This window comes from Camelus dromedarius, chromosome 9 (assembly GCF_036321535.1).
Source record: "Camelus dromedarius isolate mCamDro1 chromosome 9, mCamDro1.pat, whole genome shotgun sequence".
In the NCBI taxonomy this organism is placed as follows: domain Eukaryota; kingdom Metazoa; phylum Chordata; class Mammalia; order Artiodactyla; family Camelidae; genus Camelus; species Camelus dromedarius.
This window is the reverse complement of record NC_087444.1, coordinates 64,520,645-64,534,702: the sequence shown is the minus strand read 5'-3', so window position 1 is coordinate 64,534,702 and position 14,058 is coordinate 64,520,645. Positions and strand designations below refer to the sequence as shown.

General features: G+C 43.2%; 1 protein-coding gene across 1 annotated transcript; it reads left to right on the top strand.

The window, feature by feature from the left end:
* The first annotated feature begins 12,081 nt into the window (after positions 1 to 12,081).
* LOC116154965 (mitochondrial import receptor subunit TOM22 homolog) lies at positions 12,082 to 12,728 on the top strand. Its single transcript, XM_031459193.2, has one exon. The coding sequence runs from the start codon at positions 12,082 to 12,084 to the stop codon at positions 12,505 to 12,507; it is 426 nt and encodes a 141-aa protein (XP_031315053.2). The 3' UTR covers positions 12,508 to 12,728.
* The last annotated feature ends 1,330 nt before the right edge of the window (positions 12,729 to 14,058 follow it).

The following is a 14,058-nucleotide window of genomic DNA, read 5'->3' as shown; positions in this document are numbered from 1 at the left end:
GGCGCGTCACCCTCACAGAAAAGCGTCTCCCCAGAGACTTCATTGGTCCAGAACCCGAGACGCACGGCGCGGGGGCGTCTGGGTAACGTAGTTCCCAGCGGGCCTCGGACCCAGACGAGGCCCACCCACTGCAAGCCACAGGGCATGCGCCAAGGGAAGGGCGGGGTGCTGGAAAGTGGTGCCTGGAAGCTCAGAGAACTGGAGGGGATCTCACTCATCTTATACGTACGCACTCAGTTTTTCATGCAGCGTAGTATGCAACTGCTGACGGGAATTTTTAGAGCCCTTGTTTCAGATGTTCTCCAAAGCTGCAAAGTCAAATAGACACATAACAACGCAATGTCAGTCTGATACAATATGTGTCCCCTGTTATCTGGGAGCTAATATTATGTTTCTTTTTTAAATATACGTAGACTGAATTTTGAGAGCTGCAGTTTATTTTGTCAATGACAGTGTTGCTGAAAAAATGGCCTGTGTGCCTATAGCCGAAATAGAAACCCAGGTAGCATTTTGGGAGGGTAGAAAGAAATGGTTTTATTGCTTTGCCAGACAAAGGGATTCATAGTAGGCTAAATGCCTTAGAGACTGTGAGCCTGTCCAGGGAGGGGTAGTTAAGCAGTTATACAGGGAAAGTCTGGAGACCAAGGCTTCTGATAAGTGTCTTGGCACATGCAGGAGGCTGTGTTCCTTTTCTGCAGATGGCCTTGTAAATCACTGGACTGATGTCCTTGTAATCCAGTGATGGAGTCTTCTGCACCTAGAGTTAATGAGCTGGGCCCTCTGATATCTTGGTGCCTGGAACAAAAGGTGCTCAAGGCGGAGGGGGAGTGCTCTGAGGAGAGAAAAAAAGAAATAACATGTGCAGTTTAAAATCAAGCTACAGTGTGCTTTAGCATGAGGGAAGCTATTCTAGGTTACCATAATACAGTTACAAATACTGTGCGGTTACAAGCAAGAAAAAGCTCCAGGCAATGCCATGAGGGGGATAATAGGGCAGGGGTGTTAAGTGGACAGTGGTGGTGCTGTGCCTCTGGTTCAAACAGAAGACTTCCCAGTTTGGGTAGCCAGTGATTGTTTCCAATCCAGGAGCAATGCTGTTGTATCCTGACAGTATTTCTTAATTGATATGCTTACGTATGTTAAAAAAAAAAAAAAAACCCTAAACAATAGTTAAATTAAAAAAAAACCTTTTATTCAGGAACTATTGCAATAGGAGAATTAGACTTCAGTATCAAACTGGGCTCAATTCTGAATACAACAAGTGAAGTGGGGATTTATAGCCAAGGAACAGATTGGCAGTCAGTGGACGGAAAATTATTGAGAGGAAGCATCAGAGGTAAGGGAGACTCCGTTTAAACAGACCTAATGTAATTCTTGCCAAAGGCAGGCCAGCATGATCAGATAACACCTGGGAGATTGTGGGCAATGAGAATTTAATTAGATATGAAGTGTAGGGGACTCTGGCTAAACTGACTTACCAAGATTGTTGCCGTAACTGGGCAATGCAGGCCAGACACAGAAAGACGCCAAAGTCAAGGCCTAGAAGGCTTCAGGAGCCTGACTTAAGTTTAATTCAGCAGAGTCTTTGTCATTACCTCCTCTTGTCCAAGGGAAAAAGAGGCATTCCTCTTTCCCCTGTACAATCTAAGCCCATATCTTGTTTGGTAGCTTTTTCTTCATTAAGGACCAGCTGAGCCATTTGTTGAGACTGGGTAGTAGAAGATATTTGCTGGCTGGTGCTAGCAGTCAAGAACTAAAGAAAGGAGTTTCTAAGAAAACAAGAGGGGAAGGGAGGGAAGGGATCAATGGTTGGAGCCGACTATTAACCTAATTTCTGAGTCCTGAGAGCAACCAGTCAAGGAGATTTCTAGATGTTCACCTCAAAGCATCTTTTGCAGTTTGTCTTTGGTGGGGGTGTTGGACATCCCGGTGAACTTCTCTGAATGGCTCACACAACAGAAGGTGCAAAGGTTGTCCTTACAAGACCTGTTGTGATGATTTACTTGAAGTTTATATCAGGTCATCCAGCTCCAGCTTGCGGGACTTTGGGAAAAGGGCAATTTTAGTTCTTAGTGATGCCAAGTCAGGAAAATGGGAGAAAAACTGGAAATGTTAATTATTGACAAAATATACAAGAGGCAGGATCCAGTTCAGTTTACAGGTAAATGTCAAAGTAAGAACATACAGTGAAAAACAGCTCAAAGACATGAACAGGATCATAATCTACTAACTCACAAGGTTGCACTTGAAACATAAAATCTCTATATTCAACCCCCTTTTGATTCTTCTTTACAAAGTAAGTCGATCTTGTTAGATTTGGCCTTACTTGCTTAAGTGCAGCAAGAATGGTAATTTACCACGTAAGTCTTTCTAAGTTTGCTTTGGTGTAACTTCCACTGAGGAATCTTAGATCAGACTTCTAGAAGCCTCTCAAGGCTAGGAAGCCAGGCAAAGAATTCACCACCAGATTTTGCCTTCAGTCCATATAAATTTGGACAATTTTTTTCATTCTCGAGAACCCCAAAATATCCTGGTGACCATCTTTTCTCTCCTGTAAGACTAGGGACACTGTTAAGTCAGATAGCAGGTAGGTTTTTCCAAGAGAGCTTCATAATCATGGAAGGTCATACCTCAGTTCCTTATTTTATGCATCTTTCTCAAATATGAGATTCCTGTGGAAGCCTTGGTAATATAGCCAATGTTTCCAATTATGTCCTGTTAACAAAGAAGACCAACTCTCACTGAACTTATGCAGATAACTACATTGCCATAAAAATAAGATCAATAAGAGTTTCTAAATTTTGGAGGTATCAGGCAGGGAGAAAAGAAAAGTATTTCATTTTTACTTACAAAAGCATAATCTACTAAATTTCTGTGAGTTATAGATAGCTTAGAAAAAAAAGGAAAAGGATATATATCTTTATATCCAGAATGGAACATTAAAGAACAAGCAATGTTCCAAATAAAAATAGTAATCATCTTTCATCAGTTCATGCAATCCCATTTAATTAATTCTTGCTCTGCCTGATCTTGGATTAACAGTTTCATGAACCTACCAGCTTCTCCACTAGTGTTTTAGAAAGCCATATGTAATCCAATTGAATGGATTCAAAGTCATTTAAGCAATGCCATTAGAAACGTGTTCTCCAGAGTACATGTCAAAGTTCTTTCTATAGGTTTCTGAGATAGTTCTTTCTGCTGAAAAAAAAAACAAATTATTTTGGCTGGTAGCTGATTTCAAATGCTTTCAGGGAAGACTCAGAGTAAAACAAAAACTATCTATAAATGACAAAAGACTTGAAATGGCCTTGGTTAAAGAGAGTTCACTTGACAAGGAAATTTGGTTATTTCTCTAGAATACAATATTTTAAAATAATATCTTATGACTAATGACCAGGATAAATCATGGCAGCAAAAGTATTGACAAATCTATGAACTTCATATAATTCCTGAAGTATTTATATAAATTACATTTACCCATACTAATATAATCTAAAGAAGGTTGAGCATCACTCCTTATTTGACAACGCTTCCCATGCAATTTAGCATATCGAATATATCTAATTTTTTAACATCTCTTTTTTTACAAGGTGAAAGAAAAAATGTTGAGATTTTTCCAGGAACCCTCTGGAAAATCTCAAGGTCAGTTCAACAAAGATTTCTTTTAGGATTTGATTTTCAGAAGGCAAAATTTTAAAAAATGTAAAAAGCCTCGGCTCTTTTTAAAAAGTGAAAAGACTTAGTTCTCTCAAATAGTTATGATATAGGTTAACATTAAGCACAGGTATTATTCTGATAAGACACAAAATCCATTTCCTATTATTTAAAAGATAAAGAAAAATCTTTCGTAATCACTTACTAAGAGCAGACCAGTAATCCAAGAAAACTTGTTTTAACAGACAGAAAACCAAGCTCTGGTTTTAGATCAGGACATTACTGAACTCATTTTTTAAAACCTGTAAATAAATCCATTCAGTCTTGGCCACCTTTGAAGGAGGAAGTAAAACTATCTTTATTCATTGAACACATGATTGTGTAAATAGAAAATTCTAAGGACTCTACAAAGAAACTACCAGAAATAAAGAGTAAATTTGGCAAGGTTTCAGCATACAAAGTTAGTATATAAAAATCAATTGTGTTTTCTACCAATGAATGATTAAAAACTAAAATTTAAAAGATACCATTTATGATAGCGTATTAAAAACTTACAAAACACTTAGGAGTAAATTAGCAAATGTTAATATGTATACACCAAAACTACAAAAGGGATGTTGGCAAAATTTTCTGTAAGGAGCCAGAGAGTAAATATTATGGGCTTTGCAGGTTACATATGATTTTACTGCGTATTTTTCTGTTTTTCTCTTTCTTTTTTTTTAAATGAAACTTTAATAACTATTAATACCATTCTTGGCTTACCGGGACTACAAAAATAGGCTGTGGAGTGAACTTGGCCCATGGGCTGTAATTTGTCAACCCCCCTACTACAAAATATTCTGAAAGAAAATTTAAAAGTCCTAAATATAAGTAAATATGTGCCATTCTGGCGGAGTGGAAAATTTAATACTGGTAAGTTGTCAGTTTTGATCAGGATCCTTAAAGTGGATCTGTGGAATTATGACAAGAGATGGTGTCCTTGGGTCCGAAGACTTTTCAGCCAGGGTGGATCCTATGTTAAGTGACCTCCTGTCCTGCACCTGGGAGAAGACAGCTCACAGACAGCGATGCAGTTTGCTGCATGGCTCGCTTAGCAGAGAAATGCCTGAAGGGGTGATGCTGACAATTCTGTTCTCTGTCCTACTTTCTGGTGCTCCCAGAAGCTTGAGGATACCGGAGCCCAGTGGGTGCCTTATGAATTGAACCAATTCAGACCTCCTACTAGGCAGTGCGTGTGCCATGGTGCTAAGTACCCTCAGGACTATAAAAATGGTCACCTGTGACGCCTACATGAACAGGAGGCACCACAGTCAAGCAGATAATGCATGAACTCTGGAATCAGACAGACTGGGTGTTCAAATCTTGGCTTCTTTACTACCATGTGGGTAACCCAAGGAAGGTTCTAAAGGTTAAAGGCGGTTTGTAATTCGTAAACTTTGTAAAAAGAGGTGAGGAGAAACTGCCTGCCTGAGAAGGATGTTGTAGGGTGCAGCATCTGGGCAGGGCAGGTCAGAGTGCTGTGGCCCCACCTTAGATAACTCCCCAGCTGGGGATGCTGGGGCCTTGCACCTTTCCAAGGTGGCCATGGAGAAGGCACGCCTGCTCCTGGACTTGGAGCAGCAATAGAGAGGTCCCTGGAGGAGGCAGTGTCTGGTAGTCCTGAGCTATTAGCATGAGAGGGGAAGGGTGTGTGGGTACACTGGTGTGGTCTGCGGTGGCCGCCTGAAAGAAGAGACTGAGGTAAGTTGCACCCAAGCTGCTCAGTCTCTCCTCCTTGCCTTAGCATATGTCCTCCTGCAGCCGTCCCAGGCCACCTGGGCACACTAGCAATGACCAGAACAGAATTGACCCCTGTGACCCCAGCTCCCGTCTCTCTTACCCTGACTCCTGCAAGTCAGCCTCGTCGTGGCAGGATTTAAGTTGCTCTGGTACTGTCCCCTGCTTTGAGCAGACTCTGCCCCCTGATGACCCTGGGGAAGAAGGTGAGGGAGATCATAGGGACTGGCTGGGCCAGGTGCTGAGGAACCTGCAGACCTGGAGGTGACAGATATACAGGCCCCTAGAGTCCACAATCCTGAATAGTCCCCCAGACCACGGGGCACATATGGTGCCAAACACTTGCAAAAGGCTGGCTCTCAGAGCTCGAACACTCTGCTGGGCGGCTGGGCTTCGCCCTCTGCCCTCTCTTGCTTTTTGATCACCCCCCTTTGCTGGCAGGCCTTTTCTCTGCCACACACTCCAATGCTGTGTCACAAGCATCAGGCTGAACAGGGCAGGCTTCACCTTGGAGGAGCAGGTAGCTAGCAGAGCTCTCCAAGTTCAGCACTCCACTCCCAGGTTCAATTGCCCTTCATGGGCAACTTCCTCAGGGAGTGTCACTCCTGCCCGGCCCCTGTGCCAGGCCCAGCTCCCCCTCCCTGTGCACCCTTCTGGCAGGGATCTCTCTGCAGCACGTGTGCCTTTCCTCCACCCTGTTCCCAGGAGGTTCTACCCAGCCCCAGGGCCTTTACCGCCTCAGTTTTATACTGCCCCCAGAGGCCTTATCCAGTCTGGGAGACTCAGGGATCCTCTCCAAGGTGTCCTGGTAAGACTCTCCAAATGATGGTGCTGTGTTCTTGCAACTCTAAGATGTGCAGCCACTCAGGAAAAGTAAAGATCCCTTCTCCAGGGCCAAAGTGACTCTCTCCACTTTGCTCCTGAGCAGGCAGCTGCCTGTATGAGGCCTGGGCCGACAAGTCACTCCCCAGATCCTTGCTTAAAGGAGGTTGGGTTCATGGCATTAAGAGCTCACAGAAAAGGGACAGTATAGGAGGAAGATGATCAAATAGTGATCAAAAGGCAGGATGTCAGTGGAGGAGCCACCGTAGCAGTGGGAATGTACTATCAGCATCCAGGCCCCTTTGGGTGGTGGCAGCTTTGAGATCATTATGTCTGTCCCGAACCCCAGTTCCATGTCCGGGGAACCCAGCTTTGAAGCAAGGCTGAGGAGAACATCCAGCACCGCAGCTCATGTTGGGGGAGGCTCAGACCTGAGCACCAGGGTCCTGTCGGCCTATAGCACCCCCATTGCAGTTAGGGAGACCAGTAGTATGGAGTGGAAATCTGTCCTGGAATACCTTTCCTTCCTGCCTGCAGTCAGAGCACCTGAGGGCCACCCAGCCAAGCGCGCCTGTTCCTACCGAAGGAGACAGCAGCACTGAGAATATACGCATGCCCAAGACACGGCTGCTTCTGCTCGAGTTTAATCACATGGGTGCTGAGCTGCTGGACATCAGGTGCAGTGGGAGGGGCCCGTGCCATAACTGGGCAGGAGATAACTTCTGTTCCTGGCCACAGTCAGACCACCTGGGACACACCTGACCAGAGCACATCTGCAGCACCAATGGGTTCAACACCACACCTGTGTTGGAGGCCCTTTTGCTCCCACCTAGAGTCAGAGCACCTGGGCTCCACCTGTTCCTAACACACGTGTCGCAACAGGAAGGTGCAGCACCATAACTGTTGAGGGAGGATGATCAAATAGTGAGCCAAAGGCAGGACTGTCAGAGAAGGGACCACCGTAGCAGTGGGAGTGTACGTACCATCAGCAACTCGGCCCCTCGAGGTAGCAGCAGCTATGAGGTCATTGTGTCTGTCCGCAAACCCAGGTCCATCTTTGGGGCACCTCATTCTTTTCTTGCATGTGGACAGAGCACTTGGGGCCCACCTAGCCAATAAACACTTCTGTTCCAGCCTTCGGTCAGACGCCTAGGGAAGCACAGCTGCTAACTGTCAGAGGGGCTGGCACCCAACCTGTGACTGGAGATACCGCTGTTCATGAATCCAGCCAGAGTATGAGGGACCTTCCGGGCCAGAGGGCAGGTGATGCAACTGGAGGGGAGAGCACCGTACCTGTGTTTGGAGACACTTCTGTTTCCACCATCATTCAGAGCACCTAAGGGGCTCACAGCCAGAGCACATGTCTCACAGCCAGAGGGGACCACACCATACATTTTTAGGAAAACACTTCTATCCTCACCTTCAATCAGAACATCTGGGGCCTACCCAGCCAGGGTACCTATTTTTTACTTTCTAGGAGCCAACTCCACTGAGAAAATACCTGTGATTCAGACACACTTGTTCCTACCTACGGAGTGAACTTGCCTCTGCGTGGGCACAGCAAACCTCAGCCTTGTCTTTGAGGCACCCTCGTCACCTGCCCTGGCCAGGACTTCAGTGGGGATGCAAAGTGTTGAATCACCAACCTATTCATTTCCTTCTGGTGAAAGAACCAGAAACTCAACAGCCCAGAGGCAAAAGCTTCCTCTAGAAATGACAGCAGATGACCACCGTGCACTGTGAATAAACACCGCTCTGCTGGGAGAGGCTCAGCCCATTCCAGCGACGCCACACAAACTTGACCTGCTCTTTTCCCTCCTACAGCAAGCTGGAAGCCCAATGCCTCCAGGGGCTTCTGTATACGCCGTAGGATATGGGTTCAGACGAGGCTGGTCAGAGGTCCACACACTGGCTTGAGAAGGTCACTGCGGAGAGAAGAGAGAGATCTTTAAGTACCAACCGTGCTGCGCTCCACTGTTAGCTTGGAAGACCCAAACTCTGGGCCAGTTTTCCTCTAGTCTTGAGACTGGTAGGACCTCCCCTCCCCCTGCTGCCTACCTGCCCCCTTCCCCCTTCCCCACTTTCCATAATGGTTCTCTCACTTTCCTCTCCCGATTAAATAGATAAAGCCTCCTTCATGTTAATTCACCCCCTGCCTCACATGCCTTTGTTCTTTCACTATCTGTGGAAGAACTGACTTGTATGAGTGGCATCAGGTTGTACCAGGATTAACTTTTCAAAAATTTCTGAGACTCAACGAATAGGATACGTAAGTAGCTGCTCTTGCTGGCTTCCTGTACTGACTTCTGAAGCCTGTGTGTTGGGAGGGTAAGGGATGGCAGCCTGGGAGGGGAGACACGGGGGCTCACCCTGGCTTCTTCCCACCATCGGACCTCACTGTGGGCCAGATCATCCCTGCCGTGGGCAAAGCATACTTTATAATTTTAATGTTTGTAAAGTGTTTTAAGTATCTCTTTCATACCTTTTTCTTTAAATTGGATTTAGGCCAGGCATTCTTCCACACTCACGCTTCACCCAGAGAGGGTGGGCTTGGCATCCAGGTTCTTGGGTTTGGAGTAACAATGGAAAAAAGAATTCATGCCACTCTGTACTTACTGAAAATATCTAGGATGAAATCTATGACTCATCAGTGATTGTTGGTCACTGGAACTATAGAAAGAAACTACAGAGGGGGAATTCATGGGTGGGGAGAATAAAAATGGAGACTGTAGACGGATGTTGGAATCCTCAGTACATGTGGTTGAGATATTGGCTCTGTGCATGGGGGGAGATTCTGACATCCTCACCTCAAACCATCACAAAAGCACATTCCAGAAGAATTCAAGAGGCCAGATATTAAAAACAAAATTATAAAAGTTTTAGAACACAGTTTTAGAGACTCTGATTATAGCTTTAGGATGTGAAGGAGTTCTTAGGAATAAAAAGACCATAAAACAAAATACCAAGGAATGAGAGTCTATTAAAATAAAAACCTTTTATTTAAAAACCACTAAAAGACAAAATTCAGACTTAAAAAGGAAACCTCAAAAAATACATAATTCAAAAAATGAATAGGCAAGCCATAGACTGGGGAAAATATTTGCAAAACATGTTATCTGACAAAGGACTGGTTTACAGGATATATTTTTTTTAAACTACTACAGTAATAAAATGCCTAGTCACACAATAAGAAATTGGGCAAAACATTTTAGTAATTCTCTTACAAGAAAGAATCACAAATGTCCAAGTAGCACATGTAAAAGTACTCAACATCATTAGTCATCAGGCAAATAACACTTAAACCACAGTGAGATGCTACTACGTGCCCACCAGAATAGATAAAGGGTTTTTTTTCCTTTTATTTCTTTTTTAAATATTGCTTGAGCTATACCTTCCCCCACAAGAGTACATAAAGTTTTAAAGTCTGCCAGCTCCAAATGTTGGTAGGCACATGCAGCACGTGGAACATTTCTTCACTTCTGGTGAGAAAACAAAATGGTAAAACCACTTTGCAAAGAGGTCATGCAGTTTCTCACAAAATTACCCATAAACTTATTCTGACCCAGAAATTTCATTCCTAAGTATTTACCCAAGAGAAATAAGAGTGCATATCCACAAAATGGCTTGTACCAGAAAATTCATAGCAGCTTTATTTGTAGTAGATAAAGCTAGGAATATTTCAGATATCTGTACATACAGAATGCAAAATCAAACTCTGGTATATTCATACTGCTCAGGTATCAGAAGGAATGAATTCGTGATAACAGGAATTTATCAACTTCAAATGTTTTTGCATTACAAAAACAACACGCTGAGTGAAAGAAGCTTTTAAAAGAGAGTACAGAACTGAATATAATTCATTTACATTAACAATCAAAACTAACCTGTAGTGGAAATAATTCTTGAAGCATTGGGGGAGGGGAGAGATGGACTGAACCCAGAGGTGCAGCTGGGCCTCAGCAGGGAGTGCACTAGGGCCTTGTCAGGTGAGGGGAGCCGGGGCAGCCCCTCCTATTAGTGATGCTCTCCGAGGGCTGTGCTGTTTTCTCCCTGTGCCGACTAACCTCCAGGAATATGGGATCTAACTGAGCCAATGTGGATCAAATTTCCACAGTCCAGGCACAGGTGTCCCAGGAGTTGGGGTCTCATGGCCCACAACTGTCTCAGCAGGGTGTACTGAGACTTAAGTATGCTCCAACAAGGGCAAGTCACTTCTAACTGTCCACGAAGCCTTTTTTGCATCCCAGCTCCACTGCTGTTTTGTGTTCCTTTCTAATTTGCCCCTAAATCAATGACTTCAAAATAAAGTGCTTAGAAGAACACATGGGAAGAGCTTCCTGACATCGGATTTGGGAATAATTTAACAGCTATGACACCAAATGCACAAGCAACCAAAGGAATAGATAGATAGACTAGACTTTATATCATTTAAAACTTTTGTACTTAAGATGCTTTCAAGAAAGTGAAAAAACAATTCTAGTGTGAGAGAAAATACCTGCAGATCATATATCTGATAATGGATTAATACCCAAAATGTATAAAGAACAACTCAACCACAAAAAAACAAATAACCCAGCTGAAAAAATGGCAAAGTACCTGAATAGACTTCTCCAAAACAAGGTACAGATTACAAGTAAGTATATGAAAAGATGCTCAATATCAATTATCATTAGGGGAATTCATACCAAAACCACAATGAGATATCACTTCACACTCAATAGGATGGTTATTATCAATGAAACAAAAAATAACAAATGTTGGCAAGAATGTGTAGAAATTAGAATGTCTGTGCATTGCTCATGGGAGTTTAAAACAATGCGGCTGCTGTGGAAAACCTCATGGCAGTTCCTCAAAAATTTAAACATAGAATTACCTATGATTCAACAGTTCCACTCCCGGTATGTACCCAAAACGATTGAAAGCAGGGACTCAAACAGGTATTTGTACACCCATGTTCGCAGTGGCATATGACAAATTAATTGACTGCATTTAATATTCCTTTCAAAAAAAATCTTTTAACAGAATAGGAGCTGGAGTGAATTTCCTTTATATGGTAATATGCACATTAAAAAAAACACCAAAAACCAAAAAAACAAAACTAAAAATACTCAGTTAACAACATACGCTTTTACCCTGAGAACAGGACCTGAAAAATGATGTCCATTGTCTCCACTTACATTCAACATTTTACTGGAGGTTGTAGCAAATACAGCATGTAAGAAATAAATGTTATATATACATATATATAAAAAATTTTTTTATGTATACTACCAGATGCCAATACACATATGTATCTGTGTATCTGTGTGTATGTGAGTATGTGTCAACTAGTGGGGTTGCAACTTTATATTAGTAATCTGTCAGTTTCACCCAGGACTCTGAAAGCTGGTCTATTAAATTACTCCAAGAGATATTGGTGCCCTTGAGGCATAAGGCTTTTCAGCCAGGGTGGATCTTGCACCCACCTGATTTGCATCTCCTGTCCTTGCACCTAGGAGAAAATTACTCACAGACAGCTGTGTGGTTGGCTGTGCTAGTGCTGTGCTGACGATTTTTGGTCCCTGCAAATGTAAAGGTAAGAAAGAGAAATTCAAAGACATGCAGATTAAAACAGAAGAAATTCAAATGGCTTTAATTTTAATTTAAATGTGACTCATAGAAAACATTACTGTGTGTGTAGAAAATCCTAAAGAAATCAGTGAAGAAGCTGTTAGAAGTCAAAAGAGAATTTACCAGAGTCTCAGTATATAAGTCAATATGCATTTTTTAAAATGTATTTTCTGTATACCACCAATGAGCAATTGAAAGCTTAAACTGAACCCCACAGCCATGGCTGCCGCCGCCCCTGTGGCCAGCCCAGGGGCGCCCCTGTCCCCGAAGGAATTGCTTCTGAAAGGCGATGCTGAGAAGCCTGAAGAGCTGGAAGAGGAAGACGACAAGGAGCTAGATGAGACCCTGTCGGAGAGACTCTGGAGTTTGACAGAGATGTTCCTGGAGAGCATCCGGTCCGCGACTGCAGCTACTTTTGATCTCTCCCTCTTCGTGGCTCAAAAAATGTACAGGTTTTCCAGGGCAGCCTTGTGGATTGGAACCACTTCCTTCATGATCCTGGTTCTTCCTGTCGTCTTTGAGACTGAGAAGTTGCAGATGGAGCAGCAGCAGCAACTGCAGCAACGGCAGATACTTCTAGGGCCTAACACAGGGCTGTCAGGAGGAATGCCAGGGGCTCTACCTTCACTTCCCGGAAAGATCTAGATTGTTACTGCTATAGTTGACCTGTCTTGGTGGAAGAAGTTTGAAAATTCAATAGTGTTTGAACTGCTAATTATTGGATGATTTTTTTTTTTAACTTTGGCACACTGATCTATCTAAACCTGGTGGGGAGAACTCTCCCCACATTCTCATGGAGAGACTCCCAACTTGCAACTGTGCCTGCCACGCTGTCCGGACTTATTTCTTCTGTCCTTAGTGTGATACTAGAGGCAGCAATGCAGATGGTTGCTCCAGCTCTGGCCATCCCACCTATTTCACTAAATTACTCCTTATTAGAAGACCTCCTCACTATCCCATTGTGGGGTAGAAACTGATGCCATTGGGAAGGATGTACCCCTGACTGTTAACAATGGTTTTACTTTTAAGAATAGAGATGTTGGGGAGGGACATGCACACTATAAAATACAAAATGCATTACAGCTGCACTGTGAAGCAGCCACTGTGAATTTCCATGTATGTTGGAAGGGGAGGAAGGGTGGGCCTGTAGCAGCTTCAGCCACAGGATGGGGACTGTGGAGGACAGAGCAGGAGCTCATTTCCTCTGCATATTTCGGCTGTTAGACCTGTGTGTGTGTGTGTGTGTGTGTGTGTGTGTGTGTGTGTGTGTGTGTGTGTGTAAAAGAGAAAAAAAATTCAGTGCTCATTTTTTGTATTTAAATATTAAAAATGATTCCAACCAAAAAAAAAACTAAAATTGAAAAGATATAGTATTTACAAATCCCATGAAATACTTAGGAATAAATTAAAAGCTGTGCAAGATCAATACACAGAAAACTACAAACAGTGGTTGCAAACTTTCTCTTAGAGAGCCAGATAGTAAATATTACAGGCTTTGCAAGCCACTTATGGTCTCTTTCATATATTCTTTGTTTTTAATTTTTAAAACCCCTTTTAAAATGTTAACATTATATTTAGTCACTGGCCTTGTAAAAACAAATGGGGGCCAACTTTAGCCTATAGGCCATAGTTTGTGGACAGTGATACAAAACATTGCTGAGAGAAATTTAAAAGACCTAAATTCATGGAGATATATATATAGATAGATATAGATATAGATATAGATATATATAGCTAGTAGTATATATATATATACTACTAGCTATTTTTCCAGCTACTGTACTGGAAAAATCACTATTGATAAATTGTCAATTTTGGCCAGATCAGCTAAGAGCTGATCAAATTATTACAAGAGATATTGGTGCCCTTGGGCCATAAGGCCCATAAGGTCAGGATGGACCCTGGACCCAGCTCATGTGCCATCTCCTGTCCTTGGCCCTGGGAGAAGACAGGTCACAAAGAGCTTCACAGTTTGCCACGTGGCTCAGTCAGAAGAGAAATGCCCTAAGGAGATAACAGCAACCCCTGTTCTACACCTTCGGAAGAGACTTGAGGCCCCCTTGTGGCCATTGGTGACATCTGCATTGAACCAAACGAGAAAAACCTCCTAGTAGACAGTGTGTGTGCTCCTTATAATTGTGCCATGGTGCTAAGAACCCTAAGGACTATAGAAAGTGGTTACCTATGATGCCTAGA

Coding starts and splice junctions, on each gene's coding strand:
- LOC116154965 (XM_031459193.2), top strand. CDS start 12,082: ATGGCTGCCGCCGCCCCTGTGGCCAGCCCAGGGGCGCCCCTGTCCCCG.